The sequence below is a fragment of the Microtus oregoni genome, unplaced genomic scaffold (genome assembly GCF_018167655.1).
Source record: "Microtus oregoni isolate MIOR12 unplaced genomic scaffold, Mior012 000055F_ref0000237, whole genome shotgun sequence".
Taxonomy (NCBI): Eukaryota; Metazoa; Chordata; class Mammalia; order Rodentia; family Cricetidae; genus Microtus; species Microtus oregoni.
This window is the reverse complement of record NW_024543831.1, coordinates 7,600,672-7,610,740: the sequence shown is the minus strand read 5'-3', so window position 1 is coordinate 7,610,740 and position 10,069 is coordinate 7,600,672. Positions and strand designations below refer to the sequence as shown.

General features: G+C 43.9%; 1 protein-coding gene across 1 annotated transcript; it reads left to right on the top strand.

Moving 5' to 3' along the window:
* The first annotated feature begins 6 nt into the window (after positions 1-6).
* Positions 7-10,069, top strand: Sdhd (succinate dehydrogenase complex subunit D). The gene is made up of 4 exons (XM_041638382.1): positions 7-147; positions 2,530-2,646; positions 4,818-4,962; positions 9,190-10,069. Exons 1-4 carry the CDS (start codon positions 96-98, stop codon positions 9,353-9,355), a joined length of 480 nt encoding a protein of 159 aa, XP_041494316.1. The 5' UTR covers positions 7-95; the 3' UTR covers positions 9,356-10,069.

The window sequence follows — 10,069 nt, the reverse complement described above, 5'->3', positions numbered from 1 at the left end:
CCTCCAGGTTGCTTTGCCCTTCTTTTTTTGCGGGGCGGGACTTGCTGCAGAACTACTTCCAGGTTCTCGAGTGACCTTGAGCCCCCGGACTCGAGATGGCGGTTCTCTTAAAGCTGGGTGTCCTCTGCAGTGGCCAGGGAGGCCGAGGTGAGGTGTCTTGGCCATCAGAGGTTCCTGCTGCGGCCTGGACCGGGGAAGGGACGGTGTGAGAGGGCTCGGCCGCCGGGTAGTGAGACGTCTTCCTCTTCGGCCCCTGAGACGCCTCCACGGGCGCTTCCCGGACCGCTGTAGCACTGAGGCCCTAGTGTTTACCTGGTGCCTGCTCCCAGCTGGTACTTCCAGCCTCCGGGCCGCGGTGACAACAGACTCCGGTTTGAGAGTGGGTGGAAGGAATAGTTTGATAATTGTTCGTTTTGAGATAGCGGCTTGCTAAGTTGTGCTGGCTTTCCTCGATCTAGCCATGTAGAACAGGCTAACCTCGAGCTTGCTGGGAGCCCCTTGACTGGCTCCCGAGTGCTGGCAAGACAACCATGCACCGCCACTCAGGACTTCGATAATCATTTTTAACCAGGCATTTTGGTTGTGCAAGGCGCTTAAGAGACAGGTATACAAACACGAATAAAACTAATTCTAGCCTCAAAGAACTTATTGGAGGGGGTGGAGGTACAGATAATGTAAAGCAAAAACGGTTGTGCCGTATAAATATTGTTAGTATGGGTCCAGAGAAAGTTCGGGTAGTTGTTTTGGAAGGACTAAGCTGTCTTGGTTCTGCAGGGAAGTACATTGTAGTTAGCAACCGAGAACAGCAAAACTGTGTCTGGTGAAGGGATAGAAAGATGCGTAGTGTGAGATAAAATGGAACAGATAAAACAATATTGCGAAAGCCAAAGTGTGAAATTAGCCTAGAAAAGCGAAATGGAACTAAGTCACAGAATTTACGTTATTCTATTCCGAAGTTAAGTCTTTCTTTGCTGCCCAGGTTGACAGTGACATCGAAAGGCTTGGTCAGTTTGCTGTCCAGGTTTATTTTACGTGTTAATTATTGTTTCTTAGACTGGCCTGAAACTTGTGCTAGCCCAGCCTCCGGTTCAAGGTCACAGGCAAGGGTGGCGGAATGAGGCGAATCTCCGAATTAGAAGTCAGCCTGGTCTCAAAGTGAGACCCTGTTTCAAAGAATAACCCCCCCCCCAAAAAAAAAGAGAGAGAGAGAGAATAATTTTTTTTTGTGTGTATGTATGCAGTTAGCATTATGGGAACTCATTAATCCTTTGCATGTGTTGCCTAGTCTTTAGCAGTGTTATGAAGTAGACACACTTGTTGACTGTGCTGCCTCCTTTTTGCCCTACTTGGTTCAACTTGGAGCCACTTGGGAAGGGAATTTATAACTGAAGAATTGCCTCCACCAGCTTGACCCTTAGCCACGTCTGTGAGGAACTGTTGGTTGGTGGTTGATGGAGGGGGGCGCAGCCTGCTGCACAGCCCACGGTGGGCAGCACTGTCCTAGGCACTTGTGCTTGGGCTGAGTAAGCAAGCCAGTAAGCAGCACTCCTCCGTGACTGCCGCTTCACTTCCTGCTTGAGTTCTCGCTCTCATTTCCCTCAACCATGGACTATGATCCGGAAGTGCAAGCTGAAATAAACCCTTTCTTCCCCCGAGTTAAGTCTGGTCATGGTATTTATCATAGTAACAGAAAGCAACCTAGAACATTCTCCTTTTGCAAATGAAACCAAGCCTTCGAGAGCTGTTTAGCTGCTCAGCATCACATGGCTAATCTGCGATGTCGCTGGGTGAACATCAGTCTGTCTTTTTAACCAAGAGGCAGGATCCAAAAGGGGCGGTAAGGAGGAGTTCAGGAATACAAAAAGGAGGGGCCAATGGGTGAGCTCTCTAAACTAAGTTGACTATCTCAGGGCAAAGGGTTTTGTCCTTCTCTTCTTCCGTTGCCAAGCACAGTTTTGATTGTAGCTAATGCTAGATAAGTCGATGAGTAATTGAAAGAACACAAGTCCATCAGTTTTTAAATAAATGAAAGCGAGGCCCTTTTATATATGCGACTCATTAGGAGTCTACAGATTTTTGTTGTTTTTGAGACAGGGTCTCATGTAATCCCATGCTGACCTCTAATGCCAAATGTAGGTGAGGAAGACCTTGAACTTCTGCTTCCACTCCTGTGCTGGGGCTCTGTGTGGTATTGGAAGAAGCCTTGTGCATGCTAGGCAAGCAGCTGAGCTACATACATCCCCAGCACAGAGGGACTGCATGTTAAGAGCACTGGCTCCTTTCCCAGAGCACCTGGGTTCTCTCCAGCACCTACATAGTGGCTCATAAGGTGTAACTTCAGTTATGGGGAAGGATGCCTGTGGGCACTAGGCATGTGCATGGTACACAGACATACATGTAGATAAGATACTCCTATGTGTAAAAATAAGTCCTTAAAAACCGTTTATTGATTTGAGTGGCATGCTCATGTGGTTTAGAAAGTCTGTCAGTCCTGCTCGGAAGCTTATGATCCCTGTCTTTTTTCCTCAGCTCTGTTGCTCCGAAACCGGGCGGTCAAACCTGCTTGTGTCTCAGCATTTCTCCAGGACCAGCGTACCCCAGGATGGCATGGCACACAGCATGTTCACCTGTCACCAAGCCACCATTGTGTGTTCTCTCTGCTTTATAGACAGTTTTACTATTTATTTGTTATTTAACAATTTTATTTATTATTTTAAATGTATGGGTGTTTGCCTGCATGTCTGTCTGGGTACTTGCATGCCTGGTGCACAGAGTCCAGAAGAGGGAGTTGGATTCCTAGAACTGGAGCTCCAGACAGTTGTGCACTGTGTGCCATCTTTACCTAGGCTAATTGTCATACATTCAGCAGGTCTTGGTGCCTCTCAGGAGGTCTTGTCCTGTCTGCTAGTTAAAGACCTAGTTTACACCTTTGGGGAGACAGTGCAAACATGAGTGATGCCATTTGTATTCACAGAGAATCTAATGGCCTAAACTGTTAAAAATTTGTTACATTGCTGTCAAGAAAACATCTCTGTAGGAAGTCTGTTTAGTGTATCTTAGTTACTGGTTTGTTTAGCCAATGAAGAGGAACCAGTTGTGCCTAAAGTCTTATCTTGAGGGTGGAATCATGGATTTATAGCTGGAATTTTTTTTAGGTTGATTAAAACCATATGGAATTTCCTAGGTAAATACTGTATGGATATTCACATTAGACAATCTGAACAAATAATGATTAACTATATTTCCTTTTTTAAAGTCTGGAGAGAGAAATATTTATTTTGTCTTGGCTGGTCTGAAAATTGCTTTGTAGTGCAGGTTATACCAAAACTTGCAGTGTTGTGGTGATACTTCATTTGTATTTTAATAAATAAAGCTTGCCTGAAGTTCAGAAAGTAAAACAGCTGCACTTGTCAGACCAAGCAGTGGTGGCACACACCATTAATCCCAGTAGCTACACTAGTTTGCCACAGAATCCAGGCAGTAGTGATGCACGCCTTTAACTCCAGCACTAGAGAGGAATATAAGATGGGAAGAGACAGTTCTCATACACAGTCTCATTCTGAGATTTCTGGAGGCAGGATTGCCATTTTGGACTGAGGTAGAGGGAAGAGCTAGTGCCTACCTTTTTTGCTTTTCTGACCTTCAAGTTGAACCCCAATTTCTGTCTCTGGGTTTTTATTAATCATGCTACACAGTGTTCTTCTGAAATCATGTTTTTTTTTTGTTGTTGTTGTTGTTTGTTTGTTTGGCCTTTTGTTGTTTGTGAAAATTTTTGAGATAAGTCTCAGGCTGTAGCTGGCCTGTAACTCAGTATGTATTCCAAATTGGCACAGTTCTCCTGCCTCAGCCATACCTGGCTTCTGAGATAGTATTTGTAAAATGTCTTGAGTGTTATTTTTACCTTTCAGTCCTCCCCGATTCTTAAGTGAGCTACTTACAGTTGCATCTGAGAGATGAGAAATTAGAACTGTTGGTTTTTCTGCCTTTTAAAACCTTTTTGATTTTGACTAGTTTTCCTTTCTGGATTCCTTTGTAAGATTTAGCAGACTGGTTCTGGACTACACAGTACCGAGGAAAGTTTCCTCAAGTTGTGCACACAGAACTTAATGTATATGCTCATGTGCATTTTTCTGGATAAGAACTCCATCCTTGGGGCTGGAGAGATGGCTCAGTGGTTAAGAGCATTGCCTGCTCTTCCAAATTCCCGGCAACCACATGGTGGCTCACAACCATCTGTAATGAGGTCTGGTGCCCTCTTCTGGCCTGCAGACATACACACAGACAGAATATTAAATAAATATTTAAAAAAAAAAAAAAGAACTCCATCCTTTTGTCAAGTTCTCTAAGGAATCTAGAGCCTCTTAGAAATGTGTAGAGCCTGTGTTGTGTTTCACTTGTCTAAAGGCAGCCCTTGTGTTTCATTTGGCACCAAATTGTAAATGGAGCAGAAGAAGGACATAACCTTCAAAGGTATTCTGAGACATTTGGCTGGCTTAGGCTGTTTTTAGAACATACTGCACTTTCTCTAAAGATTACAAAGTTATTAGTATTATTATTATTTTAAAGAGGTCTGTTAGTGATTGCTAATAGATACCTGTTTCAGTGAAGTCCAAGACTGCCTGTATTCCACAGATACGTAGCCTGCCTTCTTGCCTTTAAGAAAGTGTCTTGTGCTCAGAGACATGACGGATATGCCATCTGATTCTGCGTTCAGCATGGGTCTGCTGGCATACTGTTTACGTGCTGACTGTGTAAGCCATCGCGTGATTGGTTGACGTGTTTGTCCTTCCTCACCTCTGTGAATCTCTTTCTTGTAGCTGGTTCCAAGGCTGCCTCTCTCCACTGGACTAGCGAGAGGGTTGTCAGTGTTCTGCTCCTGGGCCTGCTCCCGGCTGGGTACTTGAGCCCCTGCTCTGCGGTGGACTACTCCCTGGCTGCAGCCCTCACCCTGCACAGCCACTGGCAAGTACAACAGTCCTTCTACATTGTCTGTTTGGTCTGTTGGCTGCAAATCTGTCTGTCTGTCTGTTCATGAAGAAAGCACTGATTGAGATTCTCAAGACTTCTAGAAAACTTAAAAACATACAAACAACTAGCAGTGATTAAATAGATCCTGGTACGTGGGAAGTTTATTGATATTTAAATAATTTTGAGTCAGGATAACTGGGCTGGCCTTAAACTTGAAATTGTCTTGACTCAGCCTCAAGTGCTAGGATTGCATATGTGTACTTTTGTCCTAGCTACTTTTCTGTTGCTGTGAAGAGACCCTATGGCCAAGACTTTATTTTGGACTTAGAGTTTCAGAGGGTGAGTCCACGACTGTCATGGTGGGGAGCATGACAGCAGGCAGGCAGGTGTGGCTCTGGAGTCGTAGCTGAGAGCTCACATCTTGATCCATAAATAGGGGCAGAGGGAGAGCTCTGGGATGGTGAGAGTTTATTGAAACCCCAAAGGCACCCCCAGTGACACCTCCTGCAAGGCCACACCTCCTAATTCTCCCCAAAGAGTTCCACCAGTTGGGGACCAAATAGTTAAATATATGAGCCCGTGGAGACCATTCTCATTTAAACCTCCACAGCCAGAGTGCCCTACATGCATTCTTCTTGGTTGCTGTCTTCATTTTAGTAATCATTATAGGCAATTTGAATATAGTGTTTGTAAAGCTAAGTTCATGTTTGTCTCCTAATCTGCTTATCCTGTTTGTTTGTTTACTTATTTTTGAGACAGGGTCTCCTTTAGCCAAGAATGTCATTGAACTCCTGATCCTCCTGCCTGCACCTTCCTACTACTTTGTCATCAAGTCTAGCCTTTCTCCTGTACACTTTTTGAGATCGGCTTTCACTCAGCAGTCCTGGCCGACGTAGAAGTTAGTAGATGGCCTAAGCTGTCCTTAAACTCATAGCAATCTCTGCCTCCCTTGTCCTGAGGTCACAGGTGTGCACCACCACACTTGGCACATCCTCTTGCTATGTCAATTGTTGTCATTCCATTGTGTTCCTACATATTCAGGCCCCAGATCGTGCCACCATCCTTCACTGCAGCGGTAATCTCTCAGTTGACTCCTCTCCTCTCCCCTTGGATGTGATGCCAATACAGCAGCCCCACTATCCTGTTAAAATGTTAAGTAGGATAAACACTCTCACAAAATATCGATCTTATTTTGCTCAAACTAAAAGAATTCTTAACATTTTGTACAGATTCTTTATGTTGTATTAGATATCTAGTAGTCCTATCTGTTCTAGGGAGCTGAAGCAGAAAGATTGCTAGTTCAAAGCCAGGACAGCAGCAGTGAGACCTTGTCTTTATGAAACTCTTAAAATTTCCAAGCACAGGGGCTGGAGAGATGGCTCAGAGGGTAAGAGAACTGGCTTCACTTCCAAAGGTCTTGAGTTCAATTCCCAGCAACCACATGGTGGCTCACAACCATCTGTAATGAAATATGCTGCCCTCTTCTGGCCTACAGGGACATATGCAGGCAGACCACTGTATACTTAATAAATAAATAAATCTTTAAAAAAATTATTTAAAAAAAAAATTCCAAGCACAGTGGAACACATCTGTAATTTGCACATTTGCTGAAGTAGGAGGATCAGTTTGAGTTCAAGGCCAGCACTGGCTGCTCATCCAGAGGACCTGGGTTCACTTCCCAGCACCCACATGGCAGCTTATACCTGTCTGTAACTCTAGTTCTAGGGCTTCTGACCCCCTTGAACAAACATACATGTAGGCAAAAAAACACCAATAAATGTAGAAGAAAATACTTTATATGTATGTATGTGTATAGATAGATAGATAAAGAAACCAAGGTAAAATAGAAAAATAAGAGGCAGCCCTGAGAGTTGAGCATCAGCACCGCCACTACACACACCTACTGTTCCCATTTCCAGCTGCCCCTTCAGGCACACTGGCTTTCTTACTCTTCTTCAGATGTGCTGGGACCCTCCAGTCTCTTCCTGTTCTGTCTGAAACAATCACTAGCTCTGTACTTGGCCTGTTCCCCATCTTAAGCTATTTAACACTGCACGCTCAGCAGAGCTTTCCCTGCACACTTACTCAGTTCTCAGTTGTCCTTGTTTTCTTGTTTTCCTTAGGAAGGCTCCCTACTTTCTAATGTTACATCATCTGTCTACTGTTTTGTGTGTTTGTTCCTTCCTGCCCTTCCCTTCTATGCTTAAGTAAAGATACACAGCTGGTCAGGGAGCTCAGTTGTTACAGGTTTGTCTAGCGTTTGTGAAGCCCTGTGTTCTCTCCCCAGCATTCTAGACAGTATAGTGCTTGCCTGTCATCCAGCACTAAGGAGGAGGAGACAAAAGGATCAGAAGGTCAGAGTCAAAATTTGAGGTCAGCTTGGGACGCATAGCAAGATCTCATTTCACAAAACAAAACCGTAACAACAAAAAAGATGTTGCAGGAGGGCCCACTTGTTTGTCTCAGCCACCCAGAACCAAAATAATCACACAGAAACCATATTACTTAAGTCATTACTTGGCCCATTAGCTCTGACTTCTTTTTGGCTAACTTTTACATCTTAATTTACCCCATTTCTATTAATCTGTGCATCACCACGAGGTCGTGGCCCACCAGCAAAGTTTTAGTGTGTCTGTCTCCATCGGCGGCAACTTCATGGTGTCCCTGTCTGACTCTGCCCTTCTTCCTCCCAGCATACAGCCTAACTTTCCCTGCCTACTTAGTTAAGTTTTGCCCTATCAATAGGCCAAGGCAGTTTCTTATTCATTAATGGTAATCAGCACACAGAGGGAACTCCCACATCAAAAAGAAAACGAAATGTGTCTACATTAAAACTTATACAAGAATGCCATAACCCATTACCTAAATTAATTAAAAGTGAAAACCATCCATGTGGCCAAAATAGAATATAGAGTATTATTCAGCCACATAAAGTGATGGAATACATTCTGATATTCTGATTTTGAGGCCAGCGTGGTCTACAGAGCTAGTTCCAGGACAGCTAGGGCTGTTATACAGAGAAACCTTTTCTCGAAAAACAAAAACAAACAATAACAACAAAAGAAATGGAGAACTGATGTGTGCTGATGAACATGGGAAGAAAAGCTTGTAAATAAGGAAGTGCGGCACAAAGGGAAGATCCTGCTTGGTCTTATTTGTATGAAATGCCAGATTGGGCACATGTCTAGACACAAGCAAATCAGTGACTGGGTGGTGAGTAGGCTAATGGCTAGTGCTTCCTTTTGAGTGTTTAAAAATGTTCTAGAATTAGTGATGATAGTTCACCACGTTGACTATACTAAGAAACTGAATCGTATACTGTTAAAAAGGTGAAATTTGCCATGTGTGGTGGCGCACGCCTTTAATCCCAGCACTCAGGAGGCAGAGGCAGGTGGATCTCTGGGTTTGAGGCCAGCCTGCTCTACAGAGTGAGTTTCAGGACAGCCAAGAATACACAGAGAAACCCTGTCTCAAAGACAACAGACTAAATTTAAAAAAAAAAATACTGTAGAATAGTAAAGCCAGATCACTCCTTATTTCAGATACTTTCTGCTTAAACCCTGATGCATGTTTCTGGGCACTCTGCAGTCTGTCCCAGCTTTGCTATTTCTACTTGACTCACAGACTCTATCCTCATCAACTTCCTTACTGTTCCTCCGAGGTGCAGAGTCCTTGTCACCGTTGTGTGTGTGTTCTTCTCTTTCAAATCCCTCTTCCTAAGGTGTTTATCTAGTTACGTAGCTGCATGTGTAGTTGCTATTTTTTCCTGTTTCACTCGCATGTCCGTTTCCACACAGAGGGAGCATCCAGTATGGCACCCTCAGCGTTTGTGACATGTTCTAGTATATGATACCTGCTTAGTAAACTCGGCATGAGTGAAGACTCTCTGCACAACACTTGTTCTGGTTAAAAAGGAAGAGAAGATTTTATAGCTAGAGGAACACTCAGTTACTGTATAATGGCTCTGGGGACTAAGTCCACAGGATGAGCTTTCTTTATTACATATTAGGCCCTCCTTGATTGCATTTTGGTTTCTACTGTTGTTGGGTTTTTTGTTTGTTTGTTTCTATGTTTTTAACATGAGTTGCTTTGGCTTGTTATCTCAAAGTACAAACACTTATTAGAGTTACAAATAAAGACTTTGTGTTTGAGTCTGACTTCTTGGGTGAGTGGGGTCATGTCTTGTCTAACTGCCCTGTGCTGTGCCTTTCTCCTCTTTAGGGGCCTTGGACAAGTGGTGACTGACTATGTTCATGGGGATGCAACGCAGAAGGCTGTCAAGGCAGGCCTCTTGGCAGTCTCAGCTTTGACCTTTGCTGGGCTTTGCTATTTCAACTACCACGATGTGGGCATCTGCAGAGCAGTTGCCATGCTGTGGAAGCTCTGACCTCTCCAGGGCAGCACCTTAGATTGTATGCCTCTTCGCCTCTGCTCTGTCAATGCCATTCAGCTCCCAGTGAGGAGGGATGAAGGAGAAGACCATTGGTGGGCAGAATTTCTTCTAATTACAATGGTTATTTTCAGAATTTATTTGCTAAGAAAAAGGTTTGGGAGGAGTTAGGTTCAACTAGCCATGAGTCTGGTTCCATATACCCCTGAGTTGGTGGTTGCCTGCTCACAAGACTCAGCAGTGTAATCATGCATTTTGTGAGCTCATATTGCCTTTGACTACCGTTTCTTGAGGAGAGTTCAGCTTATTTCTGTTGGGGTAAGGGAAGGAGGACTGTTCATTCACGTGCCTAGACTTTGCATGAAATTGGGAAATACTCCATTGTTGAGTTGATGCCAGCTGTTGATGGCTCTGCCTCTGGGAACTCAGATCAGCAGATGCTGAGATCTCAAATTACTGATGATGTTTTTTGAGTCTTAAGAAGGAACTCGAGGAAAGCTGAGTTTAGAGAAGTTAAATTTAGGGAGTTCTCCTTTGTAGGTGAGTAAAATATGTCAGATTCCAAACAGGCTTACCCTTCAGATTAGTGTCACTTGTGCAGAAATAAGCTGTCCACAGATAAGAGACTGAGTGGTTTCCCTCTGTGGGAATTGCTAATGAAAACTAGACTCTGTAAAAGCAAAATTTTTAAATAAAATACTATATAATGAA

Excerpts from the sequence above, each read along its gene's own strand:
- Sdhd (XM_041638382.1), top strand. The coding sequence starts at position 96 with ATGGCGGTTCTCTTAAAGCTGGGTGTCCTCTGCAGTGGCCAGGGAGGC. Across the intron at positions 148-2,529 it reads CAGTGGCCAGGGAGGCCGAG|CTCTGTTGCTCCGAAACCGG; the intron begins GTGAGGTGTCTT and ends TTTTTTCCTCAG. Across the intron at positions 2,647-4,817 it reads CCTGTCACCAAGCCACCATT|CTGGTTCCAAGGCTGCCTCT; the intron begins GTGTGTTCTCTC and ends TCTTTCTTGTAG.